The following is a 22,941-nucleotide window of genomic DNA, read 5'->3' on the forward strand; positions in this document are numbered from 1 at the left end:
CAATATTGGGTTACGGGTTTCTAGATTTATGGAAAAGACTTCACACAATCTTATTATTAGATCGAGTGAAAATTTCTGCAAAAAGTCAAAAATGTCTGCGTCAATTTTTTTAAAAACTTTTTCGAAGAATTTTGTCAATTTTCCGAAGATTATAGTCCGGCATATGACAATAGGAGTAATTGCACCCCCTCCCCCGCGCCGATCCCCCGGGACAACTTTTTTCTTAAAGGGGACATCCTAAGGAAAATTTTAAAGCAAACTTGCCCAAAAAAAAGTTGGCCTTACTTACAAAATGGCGGGCATTTTGATTGACAGGTCAGCCGAAATCGCAGATTTTGCATTTCAACTTAGGACTTGCACGAAATTTTTCAAACCTTACAAAGGTAGATCGAAAGATCATGCAAAAATTCATCACCTGTCAAAATTTCGAGTGCTAAAATGTGTTTTTCGATTTTTGGCGAATTTTTGAAAATTCAATTTAGGCCAAAAATGAGGGAAACTAGACAGCTTGCTTAGCTGCAAAGTGTGCGTAGCTAGCTGCCTTTTCTACAGCTATAACCGTTATTACATCTAGGTAGTGCATAAGTGAATCAACCATGTCACAGTAATGAGAATTTTTGAAACTCTCACTACTTCAAAATAATAATTGTTTTTCAGTGTTTTCATATTTTCCAAATTACAATAGGTATTTCAGAATAATTTATAAGCTTGTATTGCTTCAAAATTAAGAAATTTCTAGTTGTTTTTCATAGTTTGCATTGTTTTAAAATTTACAAAATTTCAAATCAATTTCCTGAATTCCCCATCGCTACAATTTCATAAAGTTTTTAATAAATTTTCAGAATTTTGCATTGCTGCTGAGTTAGGAAATTTGCAATCAATTTTTAGAATTCACATTGCCTCTAAATAGTCAAATTTTGAATAATTTTTCAGAATTCTTATTGTCTTTAAATTAAAAAATTTCAAATTCAATTTTCAAGTTCATATTGTCCACAAATTGTAAAACGTTTACTCAATTTTTGGAATTTACATTGCCTCCAATTTTTCAGAATTCTCATCTTCTTCATAAATATTACAATACTTATTTCATATAATTTTCAAGTTCACATTATCTGCAACTTACAGAACTTTTAATCAATTTTTGGAATTCTCAGCGTCTTTAAATACAAATTTTCATTTTATTTTTTTTAGAATTTCCATTGTCTTCAAATTTATAAATTTTCAAACTAATTTTCAGAACTTGCTTCTTATTCCAAATTAAGAATTAAATCTTATAAAATATGTTAAGAATTTGAATTGCCTCTAAATTACACGAAAAAAAATATGGGTAATTTTAACAAAAAAATTTAACTAAATACTGGTATTTAGCACAATCAAGTACCAGATCCCATTCAATAACTTTTACTGTAATCGTATATGTAGTAAAAATTATCATTTTAATAAATTTTGCTATAGGTACCAATAGTAAAAATCATTTTGTTTTAATAATTTTTACTAAATCATGATGATAAAAATTACATGTTTCAATTGTACAAAAATTAGTTTAATTACTCATTTTGAAGAAATTTTTAAATTATAAGTAAAAAGTTAAAAATTATTCATGTCAAGGTAATTCTTACTATACTTATGCCTATATAGGTAGACAAAAAATTAATGAAATGAATTTTTAGTTAGCAAATAATATCATAATTCATAACTCAATCTCAGCATTATTTTTGTCCCATTATCATGTACTACATAGGTAACTCCAAAGCATTTACCTATCCAATTTTCCTACGAAAAATCTGTCACCTACCTACTTACCTCACGGGGATTCGAACCTGGGTCCCTAAATTTCCTATTCCTACCTACATGCCCTAACCACTCAGCCAGAATTCACTACGAGGGTTAGGGCATTAAAATAATATATTTGTTTGGTAAACGCCCCACCAAACCACTCCCACTTGGAATTTACAGCTAACAGACCGGGGGTGTAACAGGGTACAATGAAACACAGCTGGTGATGGAATAGACTGGGGGTATAGCAGGGTACAATGAGCGGCAGGTGTTCTACAAGTCCCCTTTTCCCTTTTTTAGGATTTAATGCATTAAATAATGAACTAAAATTGCAATTACTCAGCAATTACCCATCCGAATTGAATGAAAATAAATCTATACCCTCCGCCTTAATGATTCTCAAATGGTGTCCAATAGGTACGAAAAACGGTTGGATAGCTTTAGAGAACATTCATTGCAATTGAAATTTCAATTTCTCAAAGCGAAACCAATAGTGTGCTACGCACACTAAAAACCAAAATTTTACCAAATTGACCAAGAATGCTGAAATTTGGGATATACCCTATTTTCGACATGCCAAATCGATTGGAAACGGTTTCAATCCGTTTTGAGCAGTTCTGGAGCCTGCAGCAGATTTTTGAAACTCGAAATTCCCACAAAATTCCATCAAATTGGAGTTGCAAAGCTAATTATTCTAAAAACTAATTTCAATACGCTACGAAGTTGACTGCTGGTGAATTTCAAGTCGTATAGGAGCCTCCAGCAACTTTTTGAAAGGTTGTATGACGTTTTTTTGTAAAATTGAAATTTTCTAAAAGTAGCTGGATGCTTCAAAACCATTTGAAACCACCATGTAGTCTGCGAAGTAAATTTCAGCTTGCCAACTCTATTTGATAAATTAATGTCGGGGAAATTTGAAGTTTCAAAAATCTACTGGAGGCTCCAGTAATTTTCAAAAAAGTCACTGGAGGCTCAGGAATGACTTGAACCCACCTGAACTCGTCTTCAGAGGGTGTTAAAATTGAGGTGTAGAGTAAATTTCAGCTTTCCATCTCCATTTGATGAAATTTTGTGAAAATTTAAAGTTTCAAAAATTTGCTGGAGGCTTCAGGAATTTTCAAAGCGTCGCTGGGGGCTCCAAAACGACTGGAAATTCACCTGCAGTACTTCGTAGCGTATTGAAATTAGTTTTTAGAATAAATTTTAGCTTTGCAACTCCAATTTGATGGAATTTTGTGGGAATTTCGAGTTTCAAAAATCTTCTGGAGGCTCCAGAACTGCTCAAAACGGGTTGAAACAGTTTCCAATCGATTTGGCATGTCGAAAATAGGGTATATTCCAAATTTCAGCTTTCTCGGTGAATTTGGTAAAATTTTGATTTTTTCCCTCATTTTTGGCCTAAATTGGATTTTCAAAAATTCATCAAAAATCGAAAAACGCGCTTTAGCCCTTGAAATTTTGACAGGTGATAAATTTTTGCATGATCTTTCGATCTACCTTTGTAAAGTTTGAAAAATTTCGTGCAAGTCCTATGTTGAAACGCAAAATCTGCGATTTCGGCTGACCTGTCAATCAAAATGGCCGCCATTTTGTAAGTAAGGCCAACTTTTTTTGGGAAAGTTTGCTTTAAAATGTTCCTTAGGATGTCCCCTTTTAGAAAAAAGTTGTCCCGGAGGATCGGGGGGGGGGGAGCAATTACTCCTATTATCATATGCCGGACTATTATTGTTGAAGTGCTATTCTCGTATCTCGAAAGATCATAAATTCGCCGTGAAATCCTCGACATTTAATAGTCAGTCATTTTATTCTGTGGGCATTAAGTACAGAATTCTGTGCATAATGGGGAAACGATTTAAAGGCAAAAGTGGAGTGAAAATAAGAGAAAAAGAAGGTGGTAAACGACTGAGGCGTTGGCGTTTGCGTGCCTTGTAAATGTGTCGTTGTCGTCGAACTGAAAAATTTGTGTTGGCGTGAAAATGCTTCCGTGGCAGCCGTTCGGTTGTCTCGGTTAAGGCGAAGGATAGGGCCTGAGGCGGGGGAGACGGGGTAGATAAAGGCCGATTCGATGTACCTAGACCTACGGATGCGTAAGTTTGATACCTTTTATCGGCGATAACTTTTTACTAATACGGGTACTTAGTTTTACATCGAAGTAATTTATACAAGTTCAAGGTTTTTCTCGTAAGCTATATCAGCAGTGAAACCTCCCTCTCCTCCGGGCACGCCGCGCCGCGCCGCCTGCGTTTCTCGTTCTTAATTAGTAAACAAATCCGCCGTTGTTCGGAGATTTTTTAATTGGATTTTTTTTCTCGGAGGCGAGGTGCGGAGCGGGTTGGTCTGTTTCGCGAGACGAGCTGAATAAACAAATTTCAACGAAAAGAATTCCGAAATGGAATTCAATTTTACAGCATTTGTGCGAGCTTATCTTTTAAAATTACGAGTATTGTACCTTTTGTACTTAGCTTCTGGTATACGTATAAGTGTAGGTAGGTAAGGTAGTTAAGGTACACGTAATACGTAGACGTACGTCTGCTACGTAGACTGTTGCGTATGATACGAATAACTTGTTGGATTTTTATCTTACCTCGAGTCAGTCTCATCGCGTCGAGATTCGAATACCTACGAGTATAGTTAACCTAAAAAACGAAATTTCGCGAAAAAATTGAATATAATACGTACACTCGAAATGAGTTTAGAATCCGAATCGGCTTGTAATTTTAGCTGACGCGATGAAGACGACGACGACGTGAGAGACGAGAACGGCGAGTTTATTAAATTTTTCGACGATTTATTTCTTTTGGAAATTTTTTCTCTCGAAGAAGCGCGCGTTATTTTATAAAATGGTTTTTAGATTGTTTAGCTGGGAATTCTCTCGCATTCATCGAAAAATCACGCAGGTTGGTGAAATTGACTATTTGTCTCAGAGTTGTAAATTTTCGCTTTACTGTGTCATTTAAACGTATACGATATTTAATTACCTGTATAGTATTCTGTTGGGGATAGAATTCTTCGCAGGAATGCGACTGCATCCTTTAGATTGCAGGATTAATTCAGTTGGATGAAATTTTTTTATTACGTCTTCCGGGCAGAGTCGCCAAATTAATTCGTGTATGGCTTCTTTTTGAGCGAGGCGTTACTGTTTGCATTTTAGACGAAGTTATTTAGTCGAGTTCTACTACTCGTATGTACAATCGAAATTCGAAATGTTGTTTGAAAAGATGAAAACAATGAAGATAATTGCGAAACCTGATCAAAAGAATGTGAATAAATTTGTAAAGCTTACAAGAACTTCCTTCTGATTGTGAGTAATATTCGGTGTACGAGTAGAATGAAATATTCTTGGAAAAATACATTCGGAAGATCCTGATAAAATGTGTGAAGGGAAGAGTTTGGAAGGTACCCTAAGAGGCTGGGAAATTTTGGTTTGAGACAAAAAAAAATTCGAAAGATCATAAAAAATTATGCAGCAAAAATCGTTTGAAAAATGCCATCTCCCGTTCCTTTGTCAAAATTCTTCGAGAGAAACCATTTTTCAAACATGAAAAACTTTCTCAGTTCTCAGAATAGTGTTGATCCTCTTACATGGAGCCTCCTTCCAACTTGAAATTTATTGAATATCTTCATGTTTCGCCAGATTTTCATAATTTTTCAACCCTGAGGGGCTGAAAGTGCATTAAGGGGTTGTATCCAAAAAATGATTTGGGTATTTGAATTCAGCATTCTCGTAACTCTGAGAGATGGCACGTTGTATGTCTTCCATTTTTTTTTTTTTTTTTTTTTTTTTTTGTCATTTTGACCTTGTGTAATGGATTGGGGTAGGGAGTTCAAAAATTCAAATTTTATTTACGAAAAATATCAATAATTCATTTAATTGCGGTGGAAGAGACTTATTCTTGATCTCCCAAATTGATTGATGGATGGTTATTTTGAGCAGTTTAAATTTTTCAAAAATTGGCAAGCCTGCTAAAGGCATAAGAACGATTCAACTTCCGCACAAATCGATTTGAGAGAATAAAAATAAAACTCGAATCAAATTTCTGCTTTGTGCGAGTTGAAATTTTAGTAAATTGTTTGCATTGTTATCTCGTGCGACCGTTTTTATTTGAGAAAAAAAAAATACTTACATCTTACGCAATTTTTGATTGTTTACAAACGTCGAGTCGTTTCGTACAGCTCGCTTATTTCCCTATCGAGTAAATTTCGCGCACAGTTTTTTTCTCATTGCGCGTGTAATTTGCCAATAAAAAGGAAGACATTCATTTGGAAAAATTTCCGACTCATCCGTAATTGAATCCAAGGTTACCAACTTGCTCGGTAAAAAGTAACATAACGTAACGTAACGTCGTCGAACGTTTTTAAAGCGCAAACGTGTATAATAAACGCAGGAGGAAAGGAAGGAATAAAACACGAGTACTGCTGGTAATACTTGTACTCGTAATACGACAGTATGTCTCTCTAAATGAGGCAAAAAATATAATTGATTGTATTTTTTTTCTCTGGCCCGCGGCAGTACTTTGATATTATCGAGTATATATCGTGAACATGATACGTACGTAAATATTATACTCGTAGCTAGTAAGCACTTGTACTCGTATACTGAATGGTAGCACATACAGAAACGATGAGAAAATTCTCGACTTGTATGGCGATTATTTTTGGTTTATGCGTTGTAATCGACTTCTTGAGGTACTTTTTCAATGTACATGTAGTAGGTAGGTGTAGGTAGTTGGGTATAGAGTCATCTAACTGTAACTGCGTGTGTAAATTTTCTGAAGGAAACAGTTTTCGTAGTTTTAGGTTTAAAAATTTTTCATAGCGTAACGTTTATTCAGTTTACTGGGGCTTGAGCGACGCAGACGATTAAGATACGGCCAAGCTCGAGCGGTGAAAACCTTGAAAAAAGATACCGAGGCAACGCGATATTAACCTACTATCCGTATTTCTATATCTACTATTATATGTACCTACCTAAACCTATAGGTGCGTAATGTGTGCCTATTTGCGCGTGAATAGTCACAGTCAGCCAACGCTGCCGCTGCTTTGATGATTAAATGATTATTTGAGACAAGATGAGGTAAAGGTACCTTACTAATAGTTAACCCGATGTAAATTTATCTCACAGTTCGCAGCATGTTCGAAGGTTTTTGGAAATACCCTAATGCGCCAAAAAACACGTCCAAGTCGTCTCGAACCGAGGAGAGGCCGAACGAGGAAATTGTTGAAACGTTTGTAAAATTTGGAGCGGATTTTTCTACGTTCTTCTTCTGCGTGGAAATTTATCGAGACGCGAATTAATTAATGCAGACGAGCGGAATGGGTTCGTTTTCAAAGAAATTAAGAAAACGGCTGCCTTTATTTGGATACGAAAGCATGGCGCCGGATATGGCGGTGTTCGCGGCGCGGAAGTGATTGATGAAAATGTTTTCAAGTCGAACCGAATAGAGCAACGTGGAACCGGGGGAGAGGGGAGGGGGCTGGCCAACTTTTTCATTGTGCTCGGAAGCGACGCGAGTTAAAGCTAACATGTATAGGCTAAACGAGGAATAACGTGTACTGTACTTATTATAGTGAAAGTTGAGCTCTGCGCCAGGAGGAGGGACTGTGGAGCAGTTTCGGTATCGGATCGGCAAAAAAGCTGTCAGGGTGCTTTAAAACAGAGACACGACTTTGAAGAATTGAATAATGCTTCGGTAGCTGGAAATGTAATCCTATCGATTAGAGCAGTGGAGCTGACGGATCGAAAAGCTAATTTTTCAATGAATTTGAATAAAATCCACATTGTCAAATCCTGCATCAAATTTGTCGAAACTGTCGCCTCAGGGTGTCTTACAGGCGTACATATCTTGCTAGTCCTGCGTTTTCATTTTGAAATTTTGTTAGACGCCTTGCACGTTCTGAATTGTGACCACCTTCATCAAAACGATATCCTCTGCCTGCAGCAAATCGAAATGGAATGTCACCCTGCGCTGGAGGGTGCGCATCGGCTTGAAAATGTTTGCAATCTACATTATTACGTATATGTAGTCGTAAAGTATTCGGTGAAATGAGGATAAGCGAGCTCCGGCAATTTTCTCGAATTGTCGCATAAAACACCTACGCGAGGTTTTGCATTAGCGAAGGATTTGTATGAAGATGAAGAAATGCTTTGCGAGAACTTAACAAGTGCGGATTTCGATCGTTTCCTACACTCGGTGCAGTGTAAGAAAAGGTGGGCACCTGTAAGATATAGGTGTGTAGGTATAGGTAGGTAATGAATACCGGATTAAAATGGTCGATTGGTTGTTATTCGAGTTGATTGCGAATAAGGTGCTCTTGGTGCTTAGACCTTTTTCAAAGTTACGAGACGTAGAAGCAAAGCAACAGGGTCTCGCACCGTTCGAATTGTGTGGCTTTTGTTGGCGAGAAGAAGATATTGGGTTGACGGATGGCGAGGAGGAGGGGGAGGGTGGCGGAAGAGTTATGAAAATACGAGCCGAAGCCCGATTGCTCGTTTGCTGAATTCGTGTTGCTGTAGCAGCAGATTAACTCGAAGTGAAGGGAAGGACGCGTAATTAATTTTGTTATTCTAAAGCGAAGAGGTGTATAGCTCGATTTGTTTGATGGATTGGAATTTAGCGATGAATTTAGCTTTAGAGTACCTAAAGTTTCATCGCGGCGGCAGCAGAAAGAAAATTATGCTAGACGGTTTTACACTGGGTGTATAGTTGCCGGGTGCTGCGCGTCAAGTCCCACTAACCTACCACCGGCACCTACGAGTATAATCGTTTTATGTATATTCGGCGGTATTTGCGTTCGACAAATTAATTGACAAAGTTGCCGGCGTTGACGCGAAACTATCGCGTTTTATCAACGATTCGATATTTTGTGATCGTATATTATTAGAGGAAAATAATGGATTCCGCGCGATTATAGAGGAGAGGGTTGAAATTGAAATTGAGAGTGATTTCGTATAATCGATCCTTTGCCAAAAATGTGTGTTGAAAGTAGGGCTGGGAATCGTATAACCAATAACACGAATATAACTAGTTGAACCTGATCGATTTTTCTTTCAACTACAACCAAGTGAATCGATTTCAAGAACACTAATTTACCATTATGATCGATGATGAAATGAATCATAATCGGTTATGGATCGAAAACAGACTTTTTTTTTAATGAAATTTTTGTCAAGTTCTGAGTTGAGAATTTACTCACCACATTTTCGTAAATCGTATCATTTTGATGGGCACAGCTTTTCGATGAAAACAATTATGTATTTCGTCGTCGTCGTTTCCTTATAAGCGGTAGGCCTATTGGCCTGTCTGCTGCGGTGTGGAACCTGTTGAGGATGAGCCTGAGGTATCCGTGAGTTTCCTCCTTGGTCTCCCTCTGCTTCTCTTCCCCGTTGGTGTATATTGGAGGACCTGTTTTGGTGATCTTGTTTCCTCCATCCTTTTGACATGATTTCTCCAATCTTTCCTATACTGTTTTATCTTCTTCATGACTGGCTTCACTCCGAGATCTGCTGTTATTTTCTCGGATGGGACTCTGTCTCTGAGAGTCACCCCTGCCGTTCTCCTCATGAACTTCATCTCTGCTGCCGTTATTCTTCTTTTATCAGATTTCTTCAGTGCCCATACCTCGCTTCCATACGTCATCATTGGTATTGCTAGGGTATTGTACACCTTCAATCTTGTTTCTTTTCGCACCTTACTGCTTCTTAGGGTCCTATTTATCAGTCCTGTGACTCTCAGGAACTTTGCAATCTTTCCACCAACATCTACTTCTCCCTGGTATGATATCGTGTTTCCCAGGTATTTGAAATTATTGACCTGTTCAATGATTTTTCCATTTATTACAATCTTGCTTCTTACTGGCTCCTTTCCTTTGAAGGCCATTGTTTTTGTTTTCTCTGAAGATATTCTCATATCATACTTTTCTGATGTCTTTGTTAAATTATACATTGATCTCTGTAGGTCATCTTCTGTTTCGGCTAGTACTGCTTGATCATCTGCGAATAATACTGTTGATATTTCTTGCCTTCTGTCTGTCTTGATTCCTTTTGGCTTCATTTTCTGCCATTCTTTTACCATGTGGTCCATGTACATGTTGAATAAAACACAAGACAGTGGGCATCCCTGGCGAACTCCTCTGTTTATTTCTGCTTGTTCTGAGAGTCTATTTCCAATTCTTACTCTTATTCTAGTGTTCTTATATATGCTGTTTATCACCTTTCGCATTTTATATGTTACCTTTTCATCTTTTAGGACTTCAAACAGTTTTTTTCTATTAACCCTATCATATGCTTTTTCCAGGTCTATAAAGCACATGTGTGTTTCTAGGTTGTATTCGATCCTTTTTTCCATCAGTAGTTTTACTGTATAACTTGCGTCAGTGCATGATCTTCCTTTTCTAAATCCGTTTTGACTTTCTGACAGCTTTTCTTCTGCATGCTCTGCCAGTCGTTTTGCCAGTATTTTCGCATATATCTTGTAGCAGGTGTTGAGTAGACTTATTCCTCGGTAGTTTTTCAGGTGTGACATATCGCCTTTCTTGAAGAGTGGTATTACAATTGCTGTTTTGAAATCTTCAGGTACCTTTTCTTCTTGGTACATCCTATTTAGGAATTCCAGAAGTCTTCTTTTAAATTCACCACTTGCACATTTGTACAATTCTGTTGGTATGCCATCTTCTCCTGGAGCTTTTGCATTTTTTGCCGTTCTCAAAGCTTCTTGTAGCTCTTTAATTGAAATTCTGTCTTCTGTTTCTCCAATTTCATCTTCTATCTTTGTATCTTGTGCATTTTTATCACTCCAGAGTTCTTCAAAATATTCCTTTGCGTCATTGATTTTAATCTTTGGCAAACCCACTCTTTCGTTAAAATTTGTGTCAATTCTTCTTATGATTTTGTACACCTTTGGCCGTAACTTGTATGTGTCATGCTCCAGGAATGTGATGAAATTTTCCCAGCTCTCTCTCTGTAATTTCCTGGACTTTCTCTTGACTTTTGCCGACTGTTTTCGATATTCTTCACCATCGACCTCGCTTTTTGTGCTCATGAATTTTCTGAATGCCTGTCTTTTCTTTTGTATGAGTTCTTGGATTTCGTTGTCCCAATTCTTTATTCGCTTTGCCCCAATTCTGCAAGGAACCATTCCTAAGCTTTCTTTTGCCGCTTTTGTCACAATGGATTTGATATTTTTCCATTCTTCTTCTATGTCCTGGCTTGTTGGTATCTCTTGACTAATGATGTTCATCCGTCTTTGGTACAGCCATTGGTTGGTTGGGTCATCCAGGGCTCTTGTGTTGATCTTCTTTTCATTCTTTCTGGCTGGTATTCTTGTTGTTTCCATTCTCATTACTCCTTGAACAAAATGATGGTCAGTGCCTATTTCTAGGCCTCTGTATGTTCTTACATCCAAGAATTTCTTTGCGGCATTTTCATTGGCTATAAAATGGTCGATCATTGAGCTTTGTCCTCTTGTATTGCTCCATGTCATCTTGTGATCTTTCTTGTGTTGGTAGAATGTATTCATGATTCTTAGTCCGTTGAAAGTGCAAAAATCTATCAGTCTCTTCCCAATTATATTCATTCCTTCTGTTCCATACATACCAGTTACTGTCTTTACACGCTTATCTCCTACCTGAGCATTCAAGTCTCCTGCTATTACCAATTTATCTTCTGGGTTTACTGCTTGTACTGCCCTCTGTAGTTGCTCGTAGAACTCTTCGCTTTGTTCCTCTCTTCCCTCTTCTGGTGCATATACTCCGATTATTGTAAGAAAGTCTTTTTTCAATCTCATCCTTGCTGATACAATTCTTTCATGCCATATGTTGTATGAGTCGATGTTTTCGCGGTGTTTATTATGTATGTGTAACATCACTCCGCCTGCAGCTCTTGTTTTCTTGTCGACTCCACTGTAGATAACGATGTAATTTCCAGATTCGATTGTTCCACTTCCTTTCTTCTTAGTTTCAGACATCACGGCAAAGTCTATATTTCTGCTGCTTAGAATTTCGTTTATTTCTGCTTCCTTGGCTGCATATCCTCTTACATTCCAGTTTCCGAATTTGTATTCTCTTTCGTTTGCGTGCGTTTTTATTTTAACCAGGGGTTCACCTCCGCCTGGGATCCCATTGTTCCATCCGTTTCTTCTTGTTTGTTTTTTGAGTAAGGTAGATTTTCGTCTGGCTTGGTTACCAGCCATGCCAGATATATCACGGTGATAGGGCTGCTATCTAGGCCTCCGCGCTTGCCTGGTCCTCTTTTAGTCGCCTTTTACGACAGGCAGAGGGTACCATAGGGATATTCTTGACCCGTCCCTACACGGGGGAATTATGTATTTCAATTTATTAATTTTATCGTTTGGAAGAGATTATTTCGGTCCATTGCATGACCCTGATCTCCACCCAGCCTTACCTTCGAAATTTTCGAATTTCCTCGAGGTCTTCCTTTGACGACTCTACTCGAGCAACGTAAGTGGGCAAAAGCATACACCTTCGTCTCCTACCCGACGGGCACCCGCTAGAGTGACGGAGTGTCCAGTGATCCAGACAATCCTGGTTACGTCGCACTTTCGAGACCAAATTTCCCTCGAGACGGTTCTGTTGCGAATGAGTTCTGATAAGCAGTTCAACTATCACTGTAAATTTTCAATCAACCTCCACCAAAAATTTTTTTACCACCACCATCGTTGTAAGTGGTGCGAAACTGCCCTAACAAGATAACGGAAATGCATATTATGTAATAGAGCGATAAGGAACAGGTGGTCTTTAGTCTGGGTTGTCGCTGCGAGAGCAGGTGTGCATGATGAAGGGTTTCTTTTGTATCGGAAACACATTGCCAAATGTAAATCAGATAAGGGCGATGGCGATGACGTGTTCATTGTCACCTGTCTGGTATTTTTGCGAAATTTGGAATTTCCCATTTTTAGTAAAACTGCATTCTGCTAAATTAAATATAATAGAGAGATAAGGTTACAATGTGGTCTTTTGACTGAGTTGTCGCTTCGATGGCAGGTGTGCATGATGAAGGGTTTCTTTTGTATTTAAAACATATTGCCAAATTTAAATCAGACGAGGGCGACTGGTTCATTGTCCGCATGTCTGGTATTTTTGTAAATTTGGGATTTCCAATTTTTAGTAAAGTCCATACAGGGTGGCAAACTTTTATGAAATTGTATACATGGAGGCTCAAAATGCGAATTTTTAAATTTGATGAAAAGGTTATTTTCATCACTATTGTGTTCTAAGCACATAAGTATGTTTGTATAATTTGAAATTTTCGATTTTTCGAGCTGCACTATGCTGGAAGTTTTTTGCTCTAACGTAAGAAAGAGCACGCGTGAAATTTCACGAATTAAAATGTAATCAAAATCCAAGAACATAGAAAACTGCAAAAAAAAACTGTTGACCAAAATTAATGAAATTCGCATGAAAAGTACCAAAAATGCATGAAAAATTATTGAAAACATGAAAATTATCGAATAAAATTCGTAAAAAAAAAGTGTTAATTGTGTAAAAACGTTTAAAAAGCATCGAAAAAGCTTAAAAATAATGAAATTATGGACGGAATTAGCCAACAATATTTGAAAAAGTTACGGAAACGCGTAAAAACGATGCGAACACACTCGATAAAAAACATTTTAAATTAATTGAAAGTTTCTAACATTCAATAAAATTTGCCAAAAGTGCACGAATAAGACTCAAAAACGATGTTAAAATGACGTAAAAATGCCAAACAATAATAGTTGAAGTCAAGGGAAATTGACTCTCAGTAGTAATCAAATTCCGAATGAAATTTGCCAATAGTGCATGAAAGAGTATGTAAAATTAGTTGAAACAATAGAAATTGATAAAATTACGATAACAAAAATTAATAGATAATTAGGCATGCATGTGTAATTTAAATACAAAACAATTTGAAAAAGAAAGATGAAAATTTATGAAAAAATAAAAAATATGTGGGTAAAGTTGAGAAAATGATGTAAAAAAATGAAGAAAACAAAACAATTGAGGCTGCAACCCCTGGTGCAGAATAGGGGTATTAGTTCCAAATGTTGCAACCTCAATATTTAAAAATGGAATTGAAAAACTAGAACAAAATATAAAAAGTAAAAATGCCCCCCCTCACCCCAGCAGCAAAAATGTAATTGTGTGAAATAAAACGAAAAGTGAACATTTAATCGAACTTAAAATTAAGTATAAATAAAAGGAAAAATATGCCAAAACGAGAACTAAAGTCTAAAGATGAAAAATTGAAAAATGAAAAAAATATAAAATGTGTAACTAAAATAATGAAAAACTTTCGATAGTTTGTATGAATGAAGCCAAAATGAAAACTGAATGTAATCGAGTGAAATAAAACGAAAAATGAAAACTAATTAAGTAAAAATAAATTAATTATAATTAATTATAAATAAAAGGAAAAATCTATCAAAACGAGAACAACTGATGGAAAATCAAAAAACTGAATGAAAAACGAAAAATGAAGAAATATATTTCTAACTAAATCAAGAAAAAATAATGAAATGAAGAAAACCAAAAATAAAGAAATTGAAGTAATTTTCAACAGAAATGAATGAAACCAAAATAAAAAACGGAAAATAACCCCCCCCCCCCAAATAAAAACTAAAAACGAGCACTGAAAACACTAGCCCAGAAAGGTAAGATTCTGTGCTAGCTCAGTTTCGTTCGAATCGCAGAGAGTGAGTTCAAAAAGTTCCCTTGTTAAAATACTTTAGGCTTCTTTTCTCGCCCTAAGTGAAAGTAGGAGGTCGGATTTTTCATATTGTTGTAGGGAAATGCAGTTCAACTGTTGATGATTTTCACTCCGTTTGTTTCCGCTTCTAAGTATATATGTAGAGTGTAGACATGGATAGCACAAAACTCCGTTTAGGGACCGTGTATGTATATGGTAATTATTACGGTTATTTCGTTGAAAGGTTTAGAAGATAATTATTATGAGAATTTGCGGCGATACGATGCACAAAAACGTTGCATCGTGTCTACAAAACGTTCTACCAAATGGTTGTTAATGACGATACGACACTCGAAGATGCTGAGCGAGTTTAATGTGTAGGTATAGATATAGTGTAATGTGTATGCAAACAGAAAAGCACACGAGTACCTATAGCTAAGCTACTACATAGACTTACCACCTACGCTACCTCTACCTAAAAATGGAAGCTGCTGTTGGTGGTGGTGGTAAATCTGAGTATACCTATAAAAAGCACTCGCGTTTGCGAGTATGGAAAATAGATAGTGCACGATTTCATCATATTTTTGCACGAAGTAGCAGCGCGTATGGTTATTACGAGTACATTACATACTTTGGTTTGTAAATACGAGTTTATACTAACATGAGACTGATGAAGAAGTACATAGGTATGGCAGGCAGTGGTGTACGAAGTAGGTACGAATGGTTAAAGCATCGAGGTAGGCGTACATGTATACATTTCGCGTTTGCGAGGCATATCGACGCAGTATTTTCCCATTAGTGAGGTGAAATGAGAAAGGAAAGGAAAAAGACACGCTTTTGTTTGATTTTGAGAGTATTTGACGACGCCGACGATGATGATTGTTCAAGTGCCTGTACTTGAGAGTGCCGTCGTATTGTGGCAAACTTACGTTTTAGCTTTAGCTACAGGTGGAAGTAGAGGTGTCGTATATGAAATTTTGGTATGATTGGTAAAGGAACGAGGCTGAGGCTCGATATCGATGTTTATTGATATGGTTTTCCGTTTTCCACTCGCAAGTATGCGTCGATAGATAGTTCTCTCAATTTATAGTTTAAATACACTACTAAACTACCTATGTACATATGTGTACTATAACCTACGATTTGGCATTTGGTAAGCAAACATTTACGACATCAATTTATACCGTGAAGGATTTTTTACATATCTTACGCTGCTCTGGCAGGTTTACCTTCACACAGTCCTGCGTATTACGCAGGGTATCCGAAAATATCGAATACTTCTGCATCGATATGAGAGTTTTGGGCAGAAAGACAAGTTGATGATATCGAGCAAACGATTACTTGGCCAAAATACCTCAATTTCGCCTATTTACTTTATGTTCTCGAACTCGAAACGAAACTGTATAACGTTGATCTAGAGACGTTCGATATTTTTTGAGACACCCTGTAGGCAGTTGGATAATGCGATTTCGTAGATTTCTCACTCGCGATGATCTATTTTCCTCACTCTCGAAACTGCAGAAATAATTTACTCCTACTTGGTGAAGGCATTTGAGATTTTTTTCACTTTTACCTTTATCAAGTGTCTGACGCTCGCAAGTTTACGGTGCATTGTCGTCCTACCAGTCGTATCGATGAGTCAATAATGTTGCCTAAAACACTCATACAAGCGGTCGCGATTAATCAACGTGTGAATTGTTGTACATAATTATGCGCAATGTGCATGCGATAATGTTGAACAATTTTATGAGGTACTGTACCAAATATGTACACTCGTAATGTTCCGGAACAAGTACACTCGATGGTCACGTTGGATCGCGTGCCACAATCCTCGATGTAGGTGTCGCCGTAACGAATGCTGATTATTACGAGTACATATTTGTCACATTGAAGGCGCCAGGTGCCAAATAACAACTTTTTGCAGTTTTTTTCGTGTACCTACATTGAATTTTTGTAATCCTACGTTTCTCTTTTTAAAACAGAGGGGGGGGGGGTGGTGATATTTTTATTTAGAACACCCTATCGTCTCTCTGCCACCAGGGCCACGTATTCGTTGTTCTATTTGATGCTAATTATGGAATTTTACGATTGTAACTCGTGAAAATGCGAATAAAACGTGCTCGAAATACGTGCGACGATCGAGTTTCTTTGAAATTTGAAATTTCAACGAAAAAGTTACAGAAAACGTTGTCGAATCGTACGAAAGCGACGACACGATAATAATAACCTTTCAATTTTCTATACATAGTTCGCTTCGCTGTGACTCGTCGAAAAATTAATCAAGATGAAAAATTTGACGCTGCGCCCGAATAATCTCTGTTAGGTCAATTTTTATTAGAAATAGTCTCATTTTAGCGTTTGTGATTGAAAATTACGTTATGTAATAGTGAAAGCTTTTTCGTTCGATTTTAGTGTTTGCTCGTGGGCTTTTTTTTCCTACACGATTGATAGGAAGCCAAACGCTACTTTGTTCCATTCTGCTGATTGCTCGAGTGCTGAAATATACGTATTTGTATTATCTTCATTGAGAGGGAAAAAAAATTAATACTCGTATACAGGGTGGTCCATAAGTCAGGCTGCAATTTTGCACAATCGAAAAAACGAGAGAAAAATTTTCTACGAAAAAGTTCTTAATGCCATGTTAAAATCACGTAATTGCATAAGTAAGTAGCGATAAATAAAGTTTGGAATGTTCAGAACACATCTGGACAAATTTCAACCCAACCATGTGATTTTCTTTGCAGCGTGAGCTCACATAGCACGTCGCGCTTTCGTCATGATGAGAAAAACTCGAGAGTGCGGCCTGACTTATGGACCACCCTGTATTTTATTGGACTATGTTCTACGGAAACCATCTTTCATGATGGAAATCGGGTGTGGGGGCAATTTTATTCAATAACAACCAGAAAAGAAACAGTTTAAAAAGTGGTTCAAATTTTTGAAATGATTTTTAAAACTTTCAGAACATCTCAATCCCCCCTCTCCTCCACATATTGGAAGTACTTATTTACTTACTTCAATTTTTCAGTCGAAAAATTCTTGAAATGAAACAATCGAAGGGGTAAAATTCGAAATTTTGAATAGTTCTACTCACACCCTTCTCACAAATCAAAGCTTCATAGAAATTTGGGAACAGTTCTCTCTTCGGTTATTTGGAGTCGAAAGGTCTTGAAAAAAAAAATGAAAAAATTGGTCCGGAACAGCGAGAAAACTCGAGGGAAATTATTTCTCTGATAAAAAGCTCGTCTTGAATAATGATTTGCGAATTAATAGCGTTAGAAATATTATTATTATTATTTCTTGAACGTGTTAGAAACGTTTTCTCATAAGTTAGAGTGGAAAGAGTGTTTCTTGGAAAAGCGATATACTATTTCGGTGTTGTCACGGTTCGCAAATATTTTGGCTTCTTGACTTTCTTAGAACGAAGGAAAAGAACACGATTATTAGCTTCGAATGATACTCGTATGATGGGTGCAATTTTAACGAACGTATTTCATTTTAATGAAAACTCGCTCGCTTTATAAATTACAAATTCTCTCAATTTTCGACAAATTTCTCGAAATTTGGAAAAAATTGCACGAAAAAGTGTTAGTACGCGTTAAAACATGCTGGGGGGTGTCAAAGTTTTCAGAGAATTTAAAATAACATCCATTTCAGCAGTGGATTACTCGATAATCGCCATACCTACCAAAATGGAACTTTTTCTCATAGTTAGTGGTTTTGAAAGGCTTTTTGGTGATATCATAAAAATCAGTGTTGCCACTTTTTTTCGTACAAAAAATTAGCTCAAAAAGTTTCGAAACGTAGTTTTCATATCGTTCCGACTCTCAAAAATTCTGAAAAAAATATATTATGCACAACTTTTCATGCTGAACAACATAAGTATTAAAAAATTGGGATGGTAACATGTTGCAAAGTCGATTTAAAAAAATTCAAAGCTTGCGAAAAAATGCGACTTTTTGATTTAAAACATGAAAAAAAGTTTTTATAGGTGAAGTTGACCCATTTAACCCCTATTTTTACGTATATGTCGAAAAAGTTGAAAAAACCCTTTCACTCTCCATGAAATGAACTCCTCACCAAAAAAAAAAAAAAAATTCTAAAAGATTCAAAAAATGAACCAATTTTTATTTTTTTGTTGTGAGTGTAATTTTTATCAACTTTTTCATGAAATACGTCAGAAAGAGGTCAAAATAAGACAACTGGATAAATTTAAACTTTTTTTGATGTTTGCAATTGAAAATTGAATTTTTTTGTGATGAGTTTATTTCATCGAGTGAAAGGGTTTTTTCAACTTTTTCAACAGATACGTAAAAATAGGGGCCAAATGGGTCAACTTCACCTATCAAAACTTTGTTTCATGTTTTAAATAAAAAATTCGCATTTTTTCGAAAACTTTAAACTTTTTAAAATCAACTTTGCAACATGTTACCATCCCAATTTTTTAATATGTTGTTCAGCACGAAAAGTTGTCCGTAATATATTTTTTTCAGAATTTTTGAGAGTCGGAACGATATGAAAACTACGTTTCGAAACTTTTTGAGCTAATTTTTTGTACGAAAAAAAGTGGCAACACTGATTTTTATGATATCGCCAAAAAGCCTTTCAAAACCCCTAACTATGGGAAAAAGTTCCATTTTGGTAGGTACCGCGGTTACCTAGTAATCCACTGCTGAAATGGATGATATTTTAAGTCCACTGAAAACTTTGACACCCCCTGGCTGCCTTTAAAAATGAGCTAGAAGGCTGCGATTTGCGCCATTGTTCATCCCTTGGAAAGCTCTTTCCACAGGTAAAATTTCCAAAAAAATCGCCTAACCCCCCTACTGCTTCTTGGTCCAATTGACGTGGAATGACCCAACAGCAACAGAAGTCTTCAAAACGGTTGGAAACTGTTTACTTATAATTATTGATTCGAAAGATCAAAAATATGGCTCCGGGTTACCAAATTTTTGCGTTATTTAGGTCATTTTAGTTAATTGTGATTTTTCTCATTTTCGGCCGAATTTTTTTGACCTTTCGGATACCCGTCTTGCTCTAGTCAGAATTGAGGGGAGAGGAAGTTTCAAGCGAGACTTTGTTCCGTACTAAGATAGCCGAATTGAACCGTTTGAATGAGTAACGAATGAGTAATAATTCTGAACACATTAGTGACTAACGTGGATACATAAACAATAAACATATCTAATCTTTTCTTTGCAGATGAATTTGAAATGCTCCATTTCATTCGTTTAAAAATATTCGTCTGGTTTAGTCTGGACGAGAATTTGGTTGGATTCGTAAAAAAAAAGGTTGAAATGTTGAGCTACGTATTAAAATATCGAGTATAGGTTAATTTGCCATTTGGACAATGATATCAGTGTCTGTAAAGTCGATAAGTTCAAGTTCTAGTTCTAACTCGACGTATCGTGCACCTATCTTTGTACTCGTATTATTTGCAACCCGGGCAACATGTACCAGATTGTAAAGTCAAGTGCAATCTACGAAAACCAGCTCTCTATCGTCTCGTAAGTCGTATCTCTACGGTAACGCATCGTTTGCGATACGCGCGATAGGCGATAATAATTAAGACGAATTATCTCGAACTTACGAGCATGTGGTTTGATTATTGTTGTCGGATTACCCATACCAAATGTACTGTTTAGCCGGTCAGTGTCAGTGTCAGTCAGTCAGTCAGTCTCGATCTCACTCTCATTCTCATTGTACGTAGACGTACTCGTACGTTTATTTTTACGGTTTACGACTATACGACGCGACGAGTTGCCAGATCGTTACGTGCACGTTTTTTCGCGATTTTCATATTTTTAAAAACGATTCGCGTCTTACGCGTTGATGGGTACGTGTGAGAAATCGCCTTTTGCTCTTCAAGTTACCTGTAATAATAATAATAGCAGTGCTGGTGGTAGTGATAGTGATAGTGTCAGTGTCGGCAGCGGTGTTACCGGTGTTAGGGTAGCTCGAGTACGTAAAAAATTGCCCTTAAATTGTTCGACCGATATTTTTTCTCTATTTTTGAACGAAAATTGGTTCAATTTTTCTCACCGTTTCGTGTAAATTTAGGAATTGTTGCGGTTCAAAAAGCGTGTGCTGGCACGACAAGTTAAGCAATTACCTGTTTGCGTTGTCGTCGTCGTCGTTGTCAATATTGCGGCGTTCGTTGGTTAATGAAATATTAGTTTCGAGTATTGTTACAAGAGTATACGAGATACCCAATTCCTACGTACTGAATACATCGTATACCTACTAGTACAAGTACATAGTACATAGTTATACGTACATATACATGTACCTGGGCCAAAATGGTTCTGCTCTGCGTACCGTTTTCGTTACCGATGAATTTTCTCAGAAAATTGTTCAAATCGATCACCGAGGATATCAGCAGTATTTGGAAAAAGGTAAGAATTGCCATCAAAATGTTCGTGTGTATCTTCTAGTCCGTGTCGTGCGTGTAATACTAATATTATTACGAAACATTTTTGAAAAGTGCATCGCTAATTTTCCAAAGTAACGTTGGATGCCTACTCTTTACTCTTAGACTGATAGTAGCATTCTCAGAGGTAATTTTTCGATGAATAAGTATCCGGATTAAATCACATTTTTATTCTATACCTGCTCGTATTGTGGTATTGGTTTCTTTATTATACCTACCTAACCTACATAATTATAGAAAAAATCTTCGAATTCGCTCATTTTTACTCGTATAGAATCGAATCGGCAAATTTTGAATGAAAACATGATTATTGATGGCCAAATTTCGTTCGTTTTGTAAATGAACTTTGGCATTTGGCATTAAGAAATTGGGGGTTTCAATTTCCCCCACTCCTATAAAAATTGAAAATTTTCAATTTGATCGTTATTCGGTGTCATCTCCTCCCTCTTTCCTCCCCCCCCCCCCTTCCCAATAATATTTCACCTAAACCCTATCAAGCATTTCGCTTCTCTAAAAATTTTGAAAATTATTGAAATTTTAATTAAATTTTCGTGTAAGTTGATCATTTAGTAACACTTTATTCTCTGTGGAAATATTTATGTATCTTCGCTTTACTGAAGCGTTTTATGTTTTTGTTTTTTTGAAAAATAACATTTTGATCGAAATAGTTGAAAAATATTTGTTTAATTAGGATGGGAGGGAGGGAGGGAGAGAAGGAGAGAGAAGGACTACAGCACTGAAAATTCGTGAGGAAATAACCAATTAACGAGTCTAGAAATTTAACTACGCGAAATAACCATCTGCATTTTTTTCTTGCTTTGTTGTTATTTAGTGGTTCTTATTCTTTCGCCAATTTAATTTTGAAATTATAGTTTTTTAAAATTTTGTCTCGTGATTTTCAACGTTTTCGTCAATTTTGAGAATGAGAACATGGGCGATGGGATAAAGCGGAAAAAGATGCATTTTCTGCGAATTTCTGAAAATCAAATTTGGGTCTACTGAAATGTGAAAAAAAAAACGAAATTTCATCTGTAATGGACCTGGAAAGCTAAAATTTGGTGAATTGTACCCTATTTTCGACCCCCCCTCACATGAATTGATTGAAAACGGGGCTGAATCGTTTTGAGCTGTTTTGAAGCCGTCAGCAGATTTTTGAAAGTTGAAACTTTCATAAAATTTTACTCAGTCGAGTCAGGAAATTGATATTTACTTTATACACCAATTTCAACATTTTGAATGCTTCCAGCAATGTTTTAGAAATTTCGGATTCTCAAAAAGATTGAAATGTTCAATTGTGATATCATTGGAGAAAAATACAGTTCCGAACTGGCGGAAACTGATTATGGAAAAATGGTGCATGATTGGGGGGGGGGGGGGAGGACACTGATAATTTTCATGGCACTTCTTGAAAGCCTGTAATTTTCAAATCGAGTCCCCCCAAGTCCGGCAATAAGCCCTAAAATTTAAAAAAAAATTAAAAATTTGTGTGATCTATCGCTCGCTGTTTTTTAAAGACACTAATTTCGATTTCTGACTTACTTTTTTGAAAAAAGACCCCCCCCCCCCTCCCCCAAGTTCTTCAATAAGCCCACCGAAAATGAAAATCGGTCCCCGTAAAAATTCAGCGAACGATGGGTTGGGTCACACGAATTTTTCAATTTTTGGAGTTTTAGGAACCCCTTTTTTAGAGTCCCCCACTTTGGGAACCCCTAAAAAAGGCGTTTATGCATATTTTTTCAAATAATTTGAAGAATTTACATTTGAAACACACTAGCAAGTACTCAATAATTTTTCATACGATTTTTCCTGTAAATTTCAAAATTGAGCTATTTTGGGTCAAATTCTGGGATTTAACTCTTCGAAAAGCCGTGAAAATAACGTTTTCACGATTTCAACGAAGTAAAAATGTCAGAATTTGACCCAAAAAAGCTCAATTTTAAAAGTTACAGGTAAAATCAAATGAAAAATTACCGAGCTCTTGCTAGTGTGTTTCAAATGTAAATTCTTCAATTCATTTGGAAAAATATGCATCATAGATATGTATGAACCCTAAACC

General features: G+C 36.5%; 1 protein-coding gene across 8 annotated transcripts in view; it reads left to right on the top strand.

Moving 5' to 3' along the window:
• The window catches only part of S6kII (Ribosomal protein S6 kinase II), a 277,023-nt gene that overhangs the window by 195,275 nt on the left and 58,807 nt on the right, over positions 1 to 22,941 (top strand). Inside the window, exons 1-2 of one of the 8 annotated variants that reach the window (XM_065369806.1) lie at positions 19,880 to 20,416; positions 20,516 to 20,850. The exons of 4 other annotated variants lie outside the window; for them this stretch is intronic. In XM_065369806.1, the coding sequence (XP_065225878.1) occupies positions 20,755 to 20,850 (96 nt within the window). In that variant the 5' untranslated portion in view covers positions 19,880 to 20,416; positions 20,516 to 20,754. Of the gene's footprint in view, positions 1 to 4,367; positions 4,674 to 19,879; positions 20,851 to 22,941 lie in introns of those variants that run through there. 3 more of the 8 variants (XM_065369805.1, XM_065369807.1, XM_065369804.1) reach the window with 3 other exon arrangements.

The sequence above is a fragment of the Planococcus citri genome, chromosome 5 (genome assembly GCF_950023065.1).
Source record: "Planococcus citri chromosome 5, ihPlaCitr1.1, whole genome shotgun sequence".
Taxonomy (NCBI): Eukaryota; Metazoa; Arthropoda; class Insecta; order Hemiptera; family Pseudococcidae; genus Planococcus; species Planococcus citri.